The 20,441-nt window shown below is 35.0% G+C and overlaps 1 protein-coding gene across 2 annotated transcripts in view; it reads left to right on the top strand.

Annotated features, from left to right (window-relative positions):
• The window catches only part of TCEA1 (transcription elongation factor A1), a 30,110-nt gene extending 14,377 nt beyond the window's left edge, over window positions 1-15,733 (top strand). Inside the window, exons 4-10 of one of the 2 annotated variants that reach the window (XM_086608645.1) lie at window positions 6,908-6,995; window positions 8,039-8,187; window positions 10,041-10,097; window positions 11,076-11,230; window positions 13,134-13,280; window positions 14,341-14,412; window positions 15,465-15,733. In XM_086608645.1, the coding sequence (XP_086464771.1) occupies window positions 6,908-6,995; window positions 8,039-8,187; window positions 10,041-10,097; window positions 11,076-11,230; window positions 13,134-13,280; window positions 14,341-14,412; window positions 15,465-15,473 (677 nt within the window). In that variant the 3' untranslated portion in view covers window positions 15,474-15,733. The remainder of the gene's footprint in view (window positions 1-6,907; window positions 6,996-8,038; window positions 8,188-10,040; window positions 10,098-11,075; window positions 11,231-13,133; window positions 13,281-14,340; window positions 14,413-15,464) is intronic. The other variant, XM_086608646.1, reaches the window with a different exon arrangement.
• Window positions 15,734-20,441: the final 4,708 nt, after the last annotated feature.

Raw genomic sequence — 20,441 nt, 5'->3', positions numbered from 1 at the left:
ATGGTGTAGAAATAACTTTGTATCCATCTGACAGTATATGTATGTAGAAATGGATAATTTGTGACAAGTTTCAACTTCTGTATTCTAGTAAGAAGCCACAACCTGTACAGCAGACATATTTTTTTAACCTACCTTAAAGAAGTTAGATAATACTAATCAGGTTAATTTTAGTAATTAAATTTAGATAAAATACTGATAAAATACTTTAAAAATCATGATAATGACTTTTACTATAAATTAAATGCATACTTTATAAATAAAGATCTGATTAGAGATCACTGATAAATAGTGGAAGATATGTACTTTTTATGTTTAAATTTCCACATAGAACTCAAAGTCCAACTGTATTATATCCAATGCATAAAAGCCATAAGATACATAAGCGGAGAAATGGACATTAGCTTGAGTTACTCTAAAAACTTATAAAAGCAGCAGCTGGATTGAGTGACCTGGCTCTCAGGTTATTAATTTAAGCTTAAAAAAAACCCTTTATCAAAGTTTTTTTGTTTTGTTTCATTTTTTTCTCTAAAGTTTGAATTTTTGATACTGCAACTTAGTTTAGGTAACAAAGTAGAGGAAATATTCTTTTTTCCCATAGAATTCTCAGGTTTTGGGAGTGACCTTGGATACTGCTTTTTGGAGAAGGGCTAACCCTTCTGGGTATTGCTGTCCTTTGAGCAAAGGAATTGCTGTTTATTTATTGAGACAGTAAAAATAGTCTTCCGTCTCATTTTTTTTAACACGATATCTTGTCAGTCAAACTTGTCTTAGTATATTGTTACTTACAGCTGACTGATCTTTAAGTGTTTAAACATTGTGAAACATGGGGAATATTATTCCTGCCTGAGGACCAGAGGGTGTTTATGGTGTAGAAGTCTGGAATAAGATTGTCACGGCAGGTCAAACTGGGTGTAGGCTTCTGCTGGAAGAGATGGACCTGGCCTCTGGACAGGTACCTCCTTGCTCCCTGCTACCAGTAGCACTCCAGTGGCTACCCAGGAGGCCAGAGCTGGGAACTGACCAGTTGGAAAACAAATGTTTTGTTCATTTCTTCTGGCTTAGATTTCAACTGTATCATTTTCTTCATCCAGCCTGTTTGCAGTTAGTTTCCTGCACAGGTTGCAGCAGTAACATACAGCTGGAGAAAGGTGGACCTTCCCCTTTTCATAGCTTGCTACATTCAGATTGCTTTAAGGCAATTGGGAGACTCTACCGAAGGCTGCTTATATCAGGTGAAGTCAAATGTGATGAACTGGGAAGTAAATAGCAAATGTTTGGCATTAATCAGAACTGAATACTTTATTCTTGAGTCCAGGGGTCTGGGACCTTCTCTAATTTTCGTTACAAGGCAGATATTATTGCATGTGCATTATTGTGCCAGATCTAGTACAGTTGTGGTCGTGCACTTATTATATAAAATGAAATTATTCCTGAAAATACAGCACTGCTTGTATTTAAAACTTACATAGTTAAATTCTCCCTGATCATAATGTAGACCTTGTAATAAAGCATAGCAGGGCAAATGTTTCACTGCTCGTTTCACTACTGAGTGATTCATTAGAACTTACCCTGTCTTCCATAGTTATGAGGTTTTATCTGAGCTGCACAAAGTATGGATGGGAGTCTTACAAAGTACTCTTATTCTGTTTTATCGTTAGTTTTGACTTTCTCAGAAGAATACGAAATACCGTATGTTGAGCTGCTTGAGAAATCAGTTTCGATTATGCTGTTTGTAGTGCATGTAAAATGGTGTGGATCAAAGATGGCAACAGAAGCGGACAGCTGTTAATCGCACCAAGCATTGTACTCAGATCTGAAGTCTTTGTGAGTTATTTTTATAAACGACATTTTGAATTTAGGCAAGAATGATTAACTGTTCAGGCTGCATGTACTGTTTAAGTTCAATGCTATCACACCTCACCTTTTAAGAATTCATGGGAAACATGAGAAGAAATCAAAGTAAGGTTGAGAATCGCCACATGTTTATGGCCTGACTGGAGCTATGCCGGGTTACCAGTGGTTTTTCAGGGGAGTTGCAAGTTGCCCAGCAGAGGACTTGCAAGTGTTGTCACGATTTGCGTACAGAAGCAAGTTCTGCTCTCAGAGTAAAATACAATTGTTTTGACAAGTAGCTGAGTATATAGAGTATGCTATGTAGATAATCAATCTATACATATCCATTACAAATAATTACTTATGCAACTCTAAGAGTATACAGTGAAAAAGAATGTCCAGACCTCTAAGTAAACTTAACTCCGGTAGTTTATGTACTGAACTGGAAATACAGAATGATTGCACAACAATTTTGACACAAAGTGCAAGCGTGATCATCTATTGCCAGTAAGAAAAAAAAAAAAATGGGGCCACAAACATTTTGAAATGCCTATTTAAAAAAAGTGCAATAAGTTTAAAAAGTTTAGTTTAAAACAATGTTGAAGTGGTTAACATTGTCAAGAGAAAATACCACCAGCCAGACTTCACAGAAGTGTTTTACTCAGATTGCTTTGTTGTTTCGAACCTGGGTTTGATTCTACTGGAGCAAGCTGGTACAGTGCAGGACTGTCTTACAGGTGTGATAATGCTGCTGTTGGGTAAAGTTGTTCAGGGACATCTAGTAACGTACTGGCTTTGCTCAAAAAAAATGTTATTGATGAAACAAGTTCCTAAATTACAGTTTAATAGTGTTTAAGGGTATTGTTTACTATTGATGAGAAGAGTACATGTCTTTTGAAGATATCAGGTAGAATCAACTGCAAAAATAATTTCGATAGTTTCGTTTCCATATCAAGTATGACCTGTGGAAATACCTTTCTGTCAAATGTATATTTGGAACTGTTCCTTGTACAATTAGTAGTACTGTTGATAACTTGTTAGGATTATCAGTGGAGAGATAATAACACATGATGCAAATTGCATCATACTGTATAGGAGAGAAAACGTGTAGCAAAGAAGTGAATATGTCATGCTCCTTTGTGACTTATGATAAAAAAATCTTTAAAAATGGCAAACATGATTTTGTTGTTTATTTATAGATTTTAGATATTACTCCTCCCTATGCTACTACTAGGAAGAAGATTTTCTGATTTTTACCTTCATGTCTTACTACATCTTGCAGAGGAGTTGCTGAGAAGTGCATCTCAAGATTATTTTGGTTAGAGTCTGGAAAACGGGGCCTAAAGAATTATTAAATATGAGAGTCATTGTTAAATTAATGACTGTTATCTGTTACCTGTTCTCATATCTCTTTCCTTTAACTTATTTAAACTGAATACTCAGAAAGCTTTCCAAGTTATGGTGATAATATCTGAATCAGTAACATACGATAACCCACTAAATTAAATTCTCATGTGCTTCCACGGAATAACTAGCCACCTTTCATTAACATTTCTGCAAAATTCTTACTTTAAAAAATTTCATAAAGTTAAATTTATAAATTAATAACATTGCATCTTTTTATTTTCTAATTTTTTCTTACTAGCAAATGTCTTGAGTTCACTTGTAATATAACTGTAATTAGAAGAATCTACAATGAAGCTATTAATGACTTCTGACATTCAGATTAATTGTGATATCTGTGGCCATATATTATTACATTAAAAATTTTGTTCTGGTAACAAAGAACACCATCATGTCATGTTTTACCTTGGAGAGATTCCTTCACTGGAAAAGGTAGAAGTATCTTCCAAATTAATTGCAAGTTTCAGATAGAAACTGCAATGCAGTAGTCAGAATTTGATAGTCTTATTTCAATAGATAATAGTAAATTCATGTTACTAGCTTGTTTTTTGTATTTTAATATAAATTAGCTGATGTCATGTGAAAATAAAAAGCTTAAATATTTTTTATGGCCTTCTGAAGCTAGCTAAAACTGTGAAGTTACAGTTTTCAGTCCTAAAATTGATGACAATTTCAATTTGTTTCTGAAAAAAAGTTTAATAACTTTTAATAGCTGTACAAAGTTGAAAAGGTAATTGTGCCGCTTTAAAGCAACTTTAATATATATAAATAGAATATTTATGACGTTTTATAGACTTCCTGATGTGAATTACATGTTCATTGGAATTTTTAAATAGCTTTCACAGAAGGGCCATTTTTTGCATCTGTCTTTGTTAGAATTTCTGTGGTTGTTGTAGTCCCCATTAATTGTCGTTCTTCCTTTGCGTTAGAGTTCAGCCGTTGAATGTAAAATACGTAAATGAGTAGGGGCTTTTAGTTTCTCAAGGATAACTTTTTTTTTCTTTTCCCCAGAGGATAGTTGAAATGCTGTCTAACAGGCTGTAAATTGCATTCTGTTCTTTTGTCAATACAATATTTTAATAAAATAAGAAATCTTTATTAATACATGAGTTAAAGGATCATTACTGCTTGGCACTGGATCTCCTTTCTCTGGTGCTTTCCAATTTGTGATCTGTACAAGTGAATGACTTCAACATTTAGGAGAATATTTTGAGCAGACAGAGAATATTGTTAACTTTATTTTCAGATTTATGAAACTGGATTAAACAGAAGCATCTATAAGCTCTTCTCTAAGTGATTAAAGAAATTACCGTTTTGAAGACAAGTTTGCTGAGGATGGTCTGCTTGTCTCAGCTGCTGAAGTTTGACCTTGGTTTGAGACATGCTTGCATAGACTAATCCGCAGGTGTAGGAAGAGCTGTGCTTTTACCTCTTGCTTTATCCGTGTGCCTCACGTATACCGTGCGCTCCATAAGTGAAAGGAGCTGTCGGGATATTGGCAGATGTTCTCAGGTGCCTGCCTTCTGTGACGAAATGGTGCTGGGCCAAATGGGAGCTTCTGATAAACTAAAACTAGGTGCCAGCTATACCATAGTGGTGTGTTTGACGCAAAATAAACAGGAGATACCTAGATCAACTCTGAATTTGACAACTTGTGTGCCACAAAAAAATGTGAAGGTAAATGGGCTGAAGCAGAGCACAGCTGTAAGGCAGCTGTGCTGCTTTGCAGAACGCGAGCTGTACCCTAGGATACCTGTTTGGTCTATCGGTTCGTCTTCAAGCCTCTGATAAAAATGATCATGTACTTAAAAAATGATGAGGGTAAATGAAGTAACATGCATATTTAGAATTTTTTAAAAAATTACAAATCGTGTAAGCATTTGTTGCCATAGAAATAGTCATGCGAATATGCATGTTAAAAAAGGGATTTGTTTTCTTTGAGTGTTGTGCACTTTAGGTGTCACAGCAAAGAACTTCTGTGATCCATTCAGTTTTATAGCCTCATTTGCTTTCTTAGTGAAATGACTTTTTTATAAATAATAATTGATTGAATTGATATCTTTATTAAGATTTTTCGAATAACACCTTTAGCTTATTAAAGACAATCATTCCAAGTGCATCATATACTGTTTTCTTTTTTTTTTTTTTTCCCTGTAATGTAGAAATTTATCAAGGATTGAATACAAACAGTGGGTGAGGAAATCACTAAACTTTGACTCTCTTGAAGACTGGGGAAGTACTCTAGAATATCTTTGTGTGCTTGCCTGATTCCTATACTGTTTCGTAGGCATCTCTTTTTAGGTACAAGATAGTAGGTGGGTGCTTGGTTTGATCCAGTACAGGTATCTCTGTGGTCTCCTTTTATGGTGATGATTTTTTTAACAAAGTGGTGTTTGATTTCTTAAATTCCTTAACTAACTCAAAAGATAAGGAAAGGATCAAAATCCAGTTCAAAGTCTCTTCTGTTTAGCTTTACATGTAAATTGTTCCCATTAGAAATAAGGCAGTACAGTGATTTTGTGCTCTCTAGGGGGAAAAAAAAAAGCTTAGTGCTTGAATAAGAGATCTGAATTTGTGTGTTCCATACCACCAAGTTCCCCTGAGAAATGTGGGATGGGGCTTTTCCAGAAATGAGGATACTTTCTGATGCTTTTAGATACCTAGTTCAGGACATCTTCATGAGAAAGACTGAGCCTTATCAGATTTCCCTCCTTTTCTTAATCTATTTTTAGTTCTTTTCAAAGTTTGCAATATGTGGTTATTCCAATAATATAGTCGATGGATTTAGAAGTGTAATGGCAGCTTTCTGAGGGCTTAGAGAGAGGAATTCACAAAATCCGTCAAAGAGTGATGCCAATCTCACTAGGTTTTCTCTGTAGGCAATGGAGAGAGTCAGCCTTTCTAGAGAGCAAATCAAAGCAGGAGCTCGATTTAGCCATTCTGAATTCACTTTACAAAGTAAAGATGTATGTTTTCTCACTAGGCTAAAGTTAAATGTTGTGATTGCCCTTTTTAGTAAAGGCTTTCATCTTTCTTCTTTATAAAATCATCATTAAACATAGCCTGTATGAGAAAGGCAAATTCAAATATTTTTAAACACGGAGGCAAATAGTTTAAGAGCTGTTACAGAAAATACTTTGTTCGTGTCTGGAAAACTCCTTCAAAAGCATGTGAAAATGATCTTTATTTTTTTTGGCAACCATGGTAGCTTTCACACCACAGTTTCGTTTGGTTCATTCCTTTGGTAGAAATCTTGTGAACATAATTAAAAAGAATGACATGTATTTAATAGGAACTTACATTTAAAACATGGAAGGTGAACTCCAGAGACTTGATGCAGTAGTTTAAGAAGTTATTATCTACCTCATGGAGCAAAGTTGGCAAAAATAAATCATAAAAGTCTATGTTTTCATCATATTTTCACTGCTAGTTTAAGCAGATGCTGGACTTGAGTCGAAGGATCTGAAGTGTTGTGATATTTTCCATTTGCTGGGTTGGGGAGGGTGTTGGAAAGTAGAAGGCTGTACTGCAAGAGAAGGTCAAAGCAGAGAGTGGGAGCTGATAGCATTTCCAACTGGCTCAGGAGAAATCATCAAAGATATTTTACCACTGCTTTAAATTGGTTACTATTTCTGGGTAAAAGAGAGTTTCTCATGTTTTGTATTTCCAGATGGACCTTCAACTGATAAAGATTCTGAAGAAAAGAAAAAGGAGCCTGCATCTTCCTCGCAAAACAGCCCTGAAGCAAGAGAAGAAAGGTGCTGAATTCCTCATGACTATACAAATAATCTCAGTATAAATTGACGTTAAAATATTTGGTCCAAATTTGCCAAATTAGAGACAGCTTCCACATTTTTTTCTGAAACACATAGAGTTGTTCAAGAAATGGTGTGTTGTTAGGGAAGTAAATCCTACTGCTGCTGACATTAAAAAAATATAAAAGCCACAGGTCAAGATATGGCCAGACTAGTTATTGTTTATTCCATGTCTCATCTGTCAAATACTTCTTATCTCAATACTAGCACTGAGCTTTGAGAACTGTAAAACAACTTTCAGTCACAGCTTTGTAGAAATTGTGTATGTTAGAAGTTTAGAATGCTTGTTTTGTCTGTTAGCTTTTATGTTTAATAAACAAACTCATTCTGTGCTTTTTTTAGTATACACAAAATATATGTTATCAGAAAAATGAGCCCATGTAAATGACACTATAGGAGCTGAAGTACAGTTGCAAAATAGCATCTGCAAGCTCATTTCTTCTATACATTTCTGGTTTTAGTGAATCTGTTTCCAACAACCATTTCCAAACTGAAATTTAACTTCTAACCATTTGTACTGATGCAAGCTGAAAACTTTTTGGTTTACAGTTTGCAAAGCTACATTAATTGTTTATTTATGACCATGGTACCACTTCAGTGCAGTAAGCAGACTGGATGCAATGCATTCACTGCAGACTGAATGTTAGTGTAATGTATCTTCACTGTTTTTTGAAGTTCCATGGCAAAAAAAAAATATTTCATGTTAATGTAGAGAGCTCAGAATTAAAACTTATATGCCACATAACAGAATGAAATACCTACTGTGTCTCTATTGTGTGGAATACCTTGGTGAATATTCTAAAGACACTTATAAAATTGTATTGGCTCTAGAGCTATAAGTAGATTTTAAAAGGTAGCCTGTGTTCTTTTTTTGGAATACCATCAAATGAATATAACAAAAGACCTATGTTTTGCCCTGGAACAAAGTTATTGGAAGAGAGGGGGGAAAAAGCATTAACGTTAGTTTTCTTTTTGCCTTTTTTTAGCAGTTCAAGTAGCAATTCCAGCAGCAGGAAGGAGGAAGGTAGTGCTCCCTCAAATTCTTTCATCCCTTCTTTTCCCCGGGCTCCAAGCACTTCGGATTCTGTACGAGTGAAATGTAGAGAAATGCTCTCTGCAGCTCTCAGAACGGGAGGTGAGCTTTGTAGACTATATTTTCAAGTTTAACTGTTTCCTTCATCTCTTTTTCTGTCTTTCCCACTGTATTTTTCTCCTGCCCCATAGGGTAGAATCAGCCCTGTTTGTGTCCATTTGTATGTATATACTCATAGGCCAGTTCACCCAAGTTGCAGGTATTGAGTGACCTTGATAGCATGGGAATGTATTGATATACATTTTTTGTTCCTGATGATACAGGACATTTTGTGACTTCTGTTCATCTGATATCTTGCCTACAGTGAACTTCTTTTCAGGAAGGTTCTTGCCTCCCCGATGCCTCATTTGGTTTTATCTCTGACTGAGAGTGCCACTAAATACATACCTGCCTTTATTACACCTAAGATCCTGTGGACCTTCAGATTTTGGTTTCTGAAGGCTGCCTTTCTGTTTTGATTTAATTTTGAAGTTTTTTTGAGATACTCACAGTAAGAGAGTTTTGCATTGCTCTCTCTTCATGCCTTTTGGGCATCTGTAAATTCTTGACTGTTTTGGGGTTTTTTCTTCCCCCTCCCTCTCATGTTCACTTGGATGTCTTTAAACTAACAAATTGCATGATGTGCTGGATAAGGAGCAAACTAAAAGTTGGAATCCTGAGAATGACCTGAATTTTTTCTTGTGGGTCCTTCTCTTCTACCAGAACTTAGGACCCACCTCCTGTTCCTCTCTTCTTAGCTTAGTGTGACCTGACCCAGTGTAAGCAGACTTCTGAATCATCCATTTTTACCCTCTTCACTCTTTTATTCTTTCTTTTAATTCACATAAATTCAGATATAGACAGTAATTGAAGCTGACTAAAGACCATGAATTTGTGTTCCTCTGGATATATAGTTCATAGACTTCTAAAATAATTTGTGACCAGAGTTGCATATAGCATCTTAGTATTCATAATTCAATATAGTCTTAATTTTAGCTAATTTTCCAAGAACTCTTTTTGCTATGTTACTTTCTATGGCACATATAAACTGATCATCCATGGGTTGAATGCCAATCTCAAAAAATAAGATTTTCTGGTTTTATGGCCTTCTGCATGAGATGGAAGGAGAAGGTGTTTGGATTACTCATTGAAGTACACCCATGTTAAAATGAGAAGGAGGAAAACACATGCTTCTAATTTGTCCTAAGCTATCTTGGAAAGGCAGCTGTCTTTATGAATAAGGGTTTTGGTCAGAAACAGTAAACAATTATCTTGAGACATTTTAGGTCAAGTGTTGCATTGTCTTCGAGATTGCTATGGTTTATTTCTTCTAATTTATGTGTTTTATGACACGTCTCTGCTTTGCACTTTTTCAAAATATCTAATAATATTGTATCTGGTATTTAATTACTGTGTTTCTAATGAAATCTTTCTCTTGCATGCATGCAAAACATTAATTGCTCATGCTTCTATTGTGTGGACTGAAAGAATTGATGAAACACAATACAAAATGTTTCCTCTTTATAATTGTCTGTTCTACGCACAGATACACTGTGGAGATGGGTATTTGCAAAGTCTATTAGAATATTTAAAATTTTTCTATATAGCAACATTTTTTTTTTGTTACTACTTGTATTTACAACTAGATACCAGAATTTTTGGTTTTGTGAAAGATTTAGGGCTGTGCTACTTTTTAAAACTTCTGTTGATCTTAATTTTGCTTATTTTTGTTCTTCCAAGTAATAAGAAAGTTTTGCAAGGATAAGTCTACAGTAAATTAAACTTTCTTATACAAAAAGAAAATTCACTGCAGTTGTTTCATAATTTGTTGAGTTTCAGAGTTTTGAAGGGACTCTCAGGGATATAGAACACTGAGATTGTCAGGTTGCTAATACTTTAATATTTGTTTTCCTCAGATGATTACATTGCTATTGGTGCTGATGAGGAAGAGCTGGGTTCTCAGATCGAAGAAGATATCCTTTGTTGTACGTCTGCGTGCTCTAGAACGAGAGTATTTTTTTAAAAGCATTGATACTGTTAAAATTAACTTGATCTATATATCAAATATTTTTAAATATTTTTTAATTTTGTTTTTAACAAAAATAGCAGACTGTTCAACACATCAGTGCAGAAATTTAGTGTTTAAAAAACCAGCACAACCTAAATCATTTGCCTTAAAACATGTAAGAATGTGTGTAGGTGAGTGTGTGTAGGTTTTCTTCAGTTCAATGTGTTTTCCTTGCAGCAGCAATATTTTATCTTACTGAAGCATTCTGACATAAAATGCTGGGCTCTTCTATGTTATTTTTAAATCTTTCTTGTTAATAGTTTTAATCTTTTTCTAATGTCTTTAAATTTTCTACAAGTTTATTTCTAAATTAATTTGGAATTTTCAAGAAATTAGTTCTGGTAGCAGTGTTTGAATAGTTACAGAGCAGAAGTCTGGGCTGCTTTTAGTGTAGGGTACTTTTTGTGGGAGTGTTCTTAAGCACCAAAATAGTCTAAGCTTCATGATTCTAAGTTGCTAATGTCCTTCGCTAGTTACAGTCAGACACAATTCCTGTTAAGGAATTTCCTATTTCTGTTGCAAATGTGTTTTAAAGTTCTGTTAGTGAGCTGCCAGTGTTTGAATAATTGGTTTAGAAACAATCAATCCTCAGGATGAGGTCAAGGAACTGGATATAAATTTATGGGTGACTTTTCACAATTTAAATTGAGATCCAGCTACTCAAAAATTCACATTTCATTGATGATGTGCTAAACTATGATTAAGCTTCAGAAGGATGTGAAGTTGGCCATGTTGAACAGGAAAGTAACTGTTGGTTGGAGTGGGGGGAGGACTTGGTCAACAGTGGAGAAGTACATTGCTTTAGAAAAGTTTCCCCCCAAAATGAATCCTTTATAGTGCTCTGTTTTACTTGTTAATGTTTTGTTCCTTAAATACAAAGCACCTATTTTTCAAGAATTAAAAAACACTGATATGAAATACAAAAATAGGGTACGAAGTAGAATAGCGAATCTCAAGGATGCAAAGAATCCTAACCTAAGGAAAAATGTGTTGTGTGGGAACATTCCTCCTGACAAGTTTGCCAAAATGACAGCAGAGGTAAGTAAAACATAGGTCTTGAACAGTTTCCCAATTGGGCTTATGTCCTGACCTGTATTTATTGTCCCTAAAAATAATTTATGTAAGCTGCCTGAACTTTTGAAAGACTGTGGCTTGTTTGTGGCTTGCACAGTCTGAGTTACAGGGCAGAGGGAATGAAAGTGTTAATGATTCCTAAATATCTGATTTTGTCTGTAAGTCAAAAGGTAGATAAGCTGTTGCATATAAATTTCCTGAAACATGCTATATTGTGGTGTTTTTAAAAGGCCACATAATATATCAGTGACGTTTTTTAAGTTTAGGAAGACATAAGTATGCCTGGCTAGTGACTCCAAGCTGCTCACCCATTCGTCTTTCTGGATATGTAACTCTTAGCCTGTCTTGCCATTTGTTTTTCAAGTGCTAACCTCTGCTGGAATACTCCTGTGCGAGGTGTATCACTGTGATTTTAAACATCAATCCTCCTGTTCACGTTTTCAATGTTTATTTAAAACTTACCTCAAATTTGACAGAATACTTCAAATGATTTTGAAGGAAACTCTTAACAATAAATAGAAAAAGCCATGGGGGGATAGGGGAAGGAAGCTAGGAGAATTGCCCTTTAAATCAAATTAAATTTATAGTATTGAAAGAACGTTTTGTATGCTTAAATAGAAATTCCTATTCAGATGCTCACTGTCTTTACAAATTCCTGTGCAGATGCTCACTGTCTTTACAAGTCAAAATAAATCTACAAAGTCAAATGAAGAATTAGATTTTATGGAAGAGAAAAACGAGAGCACAGTTAACATCTGATTTCAGTTTTGTAGTTCTGTTTGTATGTATTGGATTCTACCTCACCCAATCAGGTATAAAAGAGTATCTTAGAGACAAAGAATAAATTTACGATCAAGTAATGACTGTAATGATTAGCTTTATTCTAAAGGAAAGTTTTTTGGGGTAGGTTCCCCTCCCCCCCTCCCAGCTTTACGTAAAGGTTAGGGCAAACAGAAGCTGATAAAGGAATATGTAAAGAAAAAGTAGATTGTATCTTCAGTGCATATTTTGAGGGTTTTTTTGTTTTACATGTGTGTATGCACATATGTGCAAACATACGTTTTTGTGGTCCAGTGCCCATTCTTTTTTTTTGAAATTAATGTCTTGGATTAAAATTTGAATGGCTAAAAAACCCCTTAGTGTTAGGATTAGTTCTAAAATGAAACAGCATTAATACAAGATTTGCATTTCACATCTACACGGGATGTGGAGTAAAACTTTGTTGAAAAAAAATGGAACAGCTTGGTTTTGCTGTGCACACTTGATTACTATACATAGTGGAGATCCTGCACACTAGAACTGTTTTAAAGGAAAAACAAAATCAGTGAATCTGAGCTCTTCAGTTGGTGTTTTGAAACGAAGTATATATGGCTTCTGGTAACATATGGTAAATTACAGCTATACTGTATTTCTCAGTACAAATATAGAAATAGTCAAAATAGTGTAAATTTTTCCTATAATAATCTTCTGTAAGTCAATGAGATGATTACGTGAGGATCTAACCTAGGGAAAGGATCCTTTTCCTTCTCTCTACAGAGCTTTCAAGTCCTTCTCTACCTTGTGTCTCTGTTACATTTCTAAACTTCAGAAATGCATTTGCATAGAAAGGTTTCTAGGTGTTTGGTATTGTAACTTTTACTGATATTTTCCAGCTGCATAAAAAAATTATTATTTTTTTTAACTTTGTAGCTTCTGTGCTGTGAGATATCTCAATTTAAGTCTTGTAAAATTAAAAATTAGAATGTGCCCTTCAATAGAGTTGTTGCTCATGGATTCTAAATAAAAAATGGTATGGGCTTGCACAGTGGTAAAGACTTGTTTAAAACAAAAACTCTAGTAAACTCTCTTTGCTCTTTGTCCTTCACAGGAAATGGCAAGTGATGAGCTGAAAGAAATGCGCAAAAATCTGACCAAAGAAGCTATCAGAGAGCACCAGATGGCTAAAACAGGAGGCACCCAAACTGATCTGTTTACATGTGGCAAGTGCAAAAAGAAGAACTGTACATACACCCAGGTACGTGGTTATTCAGACTCTTCATTTTCCTTTATCAATTCTTACGTCCTATACAGAGAAAAAAAGTTTTAATTACAAAATGAACTTTTAACAAAATACTAACAAATTACAAAATATGTGAAGATAGTTGGATCTACTTAGGTGTGTTTACATTGAGAATTTTTGTATTTTACCAAAGATTCTTTTGTAATTTACCAAAGATTCTGTGTAAATCCAAGCTGAGTATCTATATAGTCTGAATCGTCACTTGCTTTGCAATGATGAGTTTTTGCTAATTCTTCTTATTACATCTTACTAATACAGTTTTATGTAGAAGAGAGCCAATTCACTAGTTTTAATCTGTGTAAACTTTTCTTTACAGATGGAATAAAGAGCAGAAAATGATCATAGAATCATAGAATGGTTTGGGTTGGAAGGGACCTCAAAGATATCTAGTTCCAACCCCCCTGCCATGGGCAGGGGAACCCTCCACTACACCAGGTTGCCCAAAGCCTCATACATATAAAATATATATACATATATATTTTTTTATATATATATAATTTACCATTTGGCTAACACTAGACCCTGATTTGTAATCATTCCTACAACCTTTTTTAATTAGGAAATATATGCAAGAAGGGTAACTTTAATTTGTTTAGCGGTTCTTCAGGGCATGTAATTTTGATCATAGGATCTGCTGCATTTATAATTTAATATTGTATATCAGATGCTTTAAGTAGAAAGCTGATTTTCAATCATGAGACTTTTAAGCCTTTGCATTGGTAAATATATGTAAAGCTGTACTGAACATGTAGTTTTACTGCAGAATCTTTTCCTACAAGTATGTGTCAGTTTCTCTGCTGAAATTGCTGTTTTGTGCTACTAAGTGTATCAAAATATAACTTTATAGTGTAGACATAAAATAAGCTTCCATTGATATGGAAAGGTAACTTGTATTTTTATCCAAATGTGTTTCCTTAATGTTAAAGTTTGATTTTAAACCTTTATATTGAACACATCAACAAAAGTTGATGATACTAATTTTCCTTTTCTGCTCTGGCTCTTGCCTTTGCCAAAGGTTCAAACCCGCAGTGCTGATGAACCCATGACAACGTTTGTTGTCTGTAATGAATGTGGAAACAGATGGAAGGTAAGAGTGTTAGACTGCTCTGCATGTTTTGTAGCAGACAGGCGGGCTCTGTGCTTAATTTTGCTTTACAGTAAATGACAAATAAGTTTCTGTTGACTATTGGTTATTTCTTAGCCCCTTAATGATATTACATGTGGATATTGCAAATAACTTTAGGTTAGAAAGTATTTTTGACTGAAAGTGTGAGACCACACAAGTGGGGTAGCTGCAAGGTGGAAGAGAAGTCAGGACACTGACTTAGTCCTTGTGACATTTAAGTTACAATACTGCTTTGCCATACAAAGTAGTGGCAAGTTATTCGCTGTATTTTCTCTTTCTCCACCCAAATATACTCTCACTATTTTTAATCGCTGCTTTGATGAGTGGAATAGGCCTTTCTAGATCTTTTGTTGTTTTTTTTTCTAGATGTTTTTCTACTCTGAAAAGGGAGGTGAAAAAAAGGGATGACTATTCTTGTGTCAGCATAAGTGTAGGGCAGTGATTACTCGATTGAATTTTTTTTTTAAGCTCAGGAAATGGGAATTATAAAAGCTTCTGAGGAACAATAGTAGTCCAATAAAGTAAAGAAACACTGAAACGAAAGCCTGTAAAATTTACAACTTAAGGTGTGATAGCATGCAGTATGAAGCATGATTACCCTCATTCCATTCTTTTTCTGCGTTGAGTGCTGCAGCTCTGCAGAACCATGTTGCGCAGCATACATTAAGATTACTGCTTTAAGAAAAAATTCTTTTATGCATCTTGGTTTACATACCTTTTTAATGAATATTGTTCAAATCTGTACTCCAAGATATCTGAATAATTTATAAAGTTTAGAATTTGTTTGATGCAGTACCTGGAAAAGTTCATTTGTTCTTAGAACCTTCTGTAAGGTGGCAGTTACAGAAGTGTCTGTATAAAGATGCTTGAGTGAAGGAATGGTTATGATACAAGCAAATGCTTTAAATAGTAATTTCCATATCCTAAGTATGGTGTCATATTTCTGTTTCTTCTTGCAAAGATTTAGAAATAAGCTGTGTGAAGATCTCATAAAAATTCTTTTCTTTTGACAGTTCTGTTAGAAGAAGAAATTGTCAAGACATCTGGACCAGTGTGAAAGAGGATTTTGTAATTAGCTTTAAAAACTAGGCTAAGCATCTAGCTTCCTGCAATTGAGAGGGTTTTGTTTTGGTTTCTTTTTTTTAAGCAGCATACATGCCTGAAGTTAGCCTTTGTTTTGACACAACCATCATTTCCTTAAATGCCTTCCTATAGCTGATAGTCAGTAGGGCCAGGTTGCTCAATTGTATGGTGAATGTTAAAATATTTTTTCATTTTTATAAGTAAGTTGACATTAAACTTTTACCAATTAAACATTTTGGTAATTGGCTTGTTTTTTTCTAACTATGTGAATAATGTGTTGTATTTTTTTTCGATCTGAAACATACATGCTCCTCCCATATGTATTTTACCTCTCCACGTTTGTTCAGTTCTAAGAATAGAATCTGTTCCTTGCTACTGTGCTCACCAGTTTTGCAAAGAGAAAAGGTATCTAACTTCATCTAATTAAGTTCAACCTAGTTGTTTACTAAATCACAATATAGTTAACTCTCTAGTTTTTACATATCATTTCAGAATTAGGACTAAATTTGTGGTCATGGGGTTTGGAAATTTATTAGTGGATATGATGACCTCTTTTGCAATGGCTGGTTAAGCTTGTTTATGTAAGCAGCTTTGCTCAATGCAATATATTTTATTGCCCAAAGCATGTATTTTACATCCTATCAGTAAGTATTATTTTTAGGAATGTCTTAAAATAGTTGGTTAAATGTGATTTAATTGTTCAGTTTGGTTTAGACTGTAAATAAGCAAAGGCATTGTGTTGTAGGCTGTCCTAATGACACCAAATAACCAATTAATCACAGTATGAACTGGCTGGGAAGGTAATATTACATTCACTTCATATAAATGACACTCATTTTGTTCATGAACTGAATTTTGAGGTCTAGAGTGTCCGATGTCAATCATAGACCTGCAGGTGAGAACAAATTATCGAAGTTATGTTCTTTTCCATATGTGGAATGATACAAATACTGCCTTGTTAGAGCCTGCTTTTTAGCAGTGCACCTGTTTAAAAGTATTTTGAATGATACTTTCAAGCAAAAACATGTCAACCTCTTTAGAAGAGATTAAATTATTTCATTATACCTAAGTTTATATTATTTAATTTATTGAAGCCTGAGGCTGAGGAGGCAATGTATCCTGGCAATGTATAAAGGATTCATGGGGGGATGGGAAGAATACATGTGATTCCTGGAGAATACATTCCTTGACTGTAAAGGAAAAACAAGATTTTCTATGTTGAATATTTTTTTGTGTGATGGTGGCAGTTGTAACAAATGAGTTGGAAATAGTATTATGACACTTGAGCTTTGCAAGACAAGAAGTGTCTGGTAAATACTTTATAAAGCAAACTTTCCAGTCAGCTTGTGCAAGGAAGGAAAAGTGGCTTTTCTGCTGAAAGGAAAAATTATTATAATAGAAGTAGTTTAGTTACAAACATTTTTTTAGGCAGAAAATTGCTCAGCATTTAAAGTTCTTGCATAACTTTATATAAAAACGTTTTTAACTCAATTTATTTGATATTACTGCCCTAGTTCAGAAGACATTCTTTTTTCTGCTAACAACCTGTACGTAGGTCTTTTGGCAGGATTGCTTCTTCAAAGTTGCTTAAAGATGCATAACTGATTTTTTTCAAGTTGTTTAAGACAGCAACAAACTAATGACAGACATTTGATATCAATTACAGTGCTTTGTCTGGGGACCCTTCTAAAGAAGCAAGTTCAAAAGATTATGTTAAAAATGAGTGCATATTGAATGCTAAGTAGACCCCAATTTCCACTGCTGTTCACCACATATATGCAGGGTGGGCACAGGTTGATTTGCATAACCTTCCACACGCTGTGTGTCCTTTAATCTTTATGCCTGATTGTGACACTCAGGAGAATTACCTTTTAAGAAAATACAGTAATTGTCTTTCTGCACTTAGCAAATTTTATCTGGACTTTATTAAAAGAACTAGAACTGCAATAGTGCTTTCTGTGATGTAGGCATATCCAAGCAGGAGTTTGAATAAAATGTTGTTTCATCTAATGTTAACCTTATGGGTGGGCAACAGCCTTCACCCTTTCTCTCTTCTCCCCTCAAGGTAAAATGAACACTTTTTTTCTCGCAGTGAAAGATTAAGTCCAAGAAGTAGATCCAAAAAAGATCATAGGTGCCTAAATTTTGTTCGTACTTCAGTTTGGTTACCCAAATCCAAAAATAAAACTGTGCAGCGGTGAACTTTGGATGCACTTCTAACAGGTGCTTCAGTTTTCCCAGTTGTCTGATTGCCCTCCTCTGTCACAGAGGATGCAAAGTCTGAAGTCTGGATAGGAGAAGAATGTAGAGGTGGGGCTGGGACCGTATCTCGTTTCCCCAGCTGGCTGGCTTCTCTACTGAGCTGCAGTCGTGCTACGACTGATCCAGTACATTCGGATCTTTCGTGCAGTGAAAGATGCCAGCAGACTGGTGATGAATCTCTCCCATTTAAGAACAGCAGGTTTGTTTTTTACCTTTATGGACATTTGAATTCTCTCAGATGAAAGAGGCTGGAATGTTGTTGCCCTACAACTTAAGCCAGTTTTTAAACTAATGTAATGGAGAAAGAGAGGGGGCTGTGTTCCTTTTAAAGTGTGTGTGTGGAGATCTTTCAAGATGCCATCTTCCTTCTGCAAGGAAGGCTATTGGTTTCTGCTGCTCAGAAAACACAGCTTCTGGATTCTCCATTAGAAGGCATTTCCTCATATATAATTCTGTTAACTTGCTCAGGAGAAAGTGTGGGGTTTAAAATATCTGGTACTGAATGATTCTTTTTGAGTAGCACTAAGCAGAAGGTAAATATCTGCTCAATGATCTTGGCTTTTGTGAATCCCACTTTGAAGCCCTATTGCATTTTCCAGACATTGCGAAGGAAGTGCCTGGGTTTATCCAGAGTTCAGGATTCCACTTGTGGTCACATACGTGAATTTTAAATTGAAACTTGGAACCCATACCAGCTTTTGCAGAGCTTAAAATGGACATGAAGTCTTCATTCTGCAAAAAGTGGTTGTATTACCTTTCAAACGCATACCTCTTGAAATAGATCCTTAGTAGTCATTCATATAAATAAACCTGAGGAGTTTCACCTCTTTAAGTATAATTTCATACAACTGTATATTAGCTTCTATTTCACTAGATCATCACTAATCTTGAATTGTTTTACTGTTTTAAAAGGTCTGGGATTAATTTAGTTACAACATTAGTACAGAAAATATTTCATTAATGTCACTGAAATTATACTGATAACCTTTCATGGCAGAAGACACGTGTTCTCAAGTACTGTTTAGAGCAAGCTTGTTGAAAAATTACTTCACGTTGAGATAGTCTTTCACTTTTTCTTTTTCAGATATCCTTTGTAATCAGGATGCACAAATACATGATGTTTGTGTGATTAATTTTAATCTATCTTTATATGGTAGAGCCCTTCAGGCAAGATATATGTATAAAAATACAATATTTTTCACCCTCCATTTGTATTGTGCTAATGACTTTTGGAATTTAAAGGTCAGTGCAAAGCACAATATGTTGGCTGAAGGAGCCCATGCAATTTTAATACTGCTTAGCAGGCTCGTGAAAAGAGCAGTCTTTCTGTGGGAGTTACTGGTGTGTGAAGTGCAGGCATTGAAGAAAGAATACCAGTGGACTGGAAAGTTGTTAGAGCTTAATGATATCCTGCAGTTAAATAAATGCCAAGGCAAACCAACCGTGCTTGTTTTCAAGCTAGGATAAATTGATTTTGTGATAATTTCTTACTTGATGAATTATAAATAATATCTTGTGTCAATATGATTATTTTCTCCTGCTATTCATGTAACTAGCAGCTTGTCTATAGTAACTTTTCAGTGCAACTCACTTTCGCTGTGAGAAAAGTTTGTGCATAATGAGCAAGTATAGAGTAATGAAGTGTAGTTAAAAACCTGTCTTCTGTGTGGGTGGTGGGTTTCTTTGTGTTTTTTATTGTTTGGTTTTGATTTTACATCTTCAGTTAAACCCAACATTAAGCAGCCTCAAAAACATGGTATTTAGAGGAGTGGGTTGATTGATTGGGTTTTTTAAGACCAAGTTTACTTAGGGACTGGCATTCTGCCAAGTGTAAGCTTAAACTTAAAACACAGCATTAAAATTTAGTAAGATTTTTCAGGAAAGATGTGCATTGCAAATGTCAGTGTATTGTAATGCAGAAGTAAATGAAAAATGCCTGGAGAATTTTAATTGCTTAGAAGTTGCGGCACATGGAAAATAAGCTTAGAACGTATTATTTTCTTCTAATAATCCAATGTTAACTATAGAACTGCCCAAACCAATATAGTTTTCTTGCCCTTCTAATTTCATTGCATCTTTTTCTTTCTATTTGTTGCAGAATAATAGAATATATTGTTTGATATAAAGTACGAGTGTTCGGTCTGTCTTCCAGCTCTTAATGAGGTATCTTTGCAGGGAAGAGAGGTAACTTAAAAGAAACAAAATCCTCCGTTTCATGAGATGACACACTTTGAACTTTTTTTGGTGTGTGTGTCTGATCTTTCCAGCAAGCTGAATTTGACCTAGTTAAACTTAGTCAACTTAGAGCTTTAGAGCAGTCTTACCCGCCCTGATTAAAACAAGTACAGCATTGTCAGTTTGACTGCAAGCTGCCCATGAATGCTGTCTTACAGATATATCTAGATGGCTTTGTTGAAGTTACCACCTATCACGTAATACTTTACCTAAACTGAGATTGTATCGATAGTGCTTTGGATATGTTTACTACAAACTCAGCGGAGATAACCAATGTTGATACGTTCAGCAGCGGCAACCACTAACTGGACCGTGTCTTAAGTAGTAGTATATAGAAGGGCTTCCTCGTAACGTAGTCATCCAGTGTTGTGCTACAGAGGGCAAAAGCACTTTGTTTGGCCGTCTCTCTG

Source organism: Tauraco erythrolophus, chromosome 3, assembly GCF_009769465.1.
Source record: "Tauraco erythrolophus isolate bTauEry1 chromosome 3, bTauEry1.pri, whole genome shotgun sequence".
NCBI classification, from domain to species: domain Eukaryota; kingdom Metazoa; phylum Chordata; class Aves; order Musophagiformes; family Musophagidae; genus Tauraco; species Tauraco erythrolophus.
The sequence above is the reverse complement of the archived record's forward strand: the minus strand, read 5'-3'. Positions and strand labels throughout refer to the sequence as shown.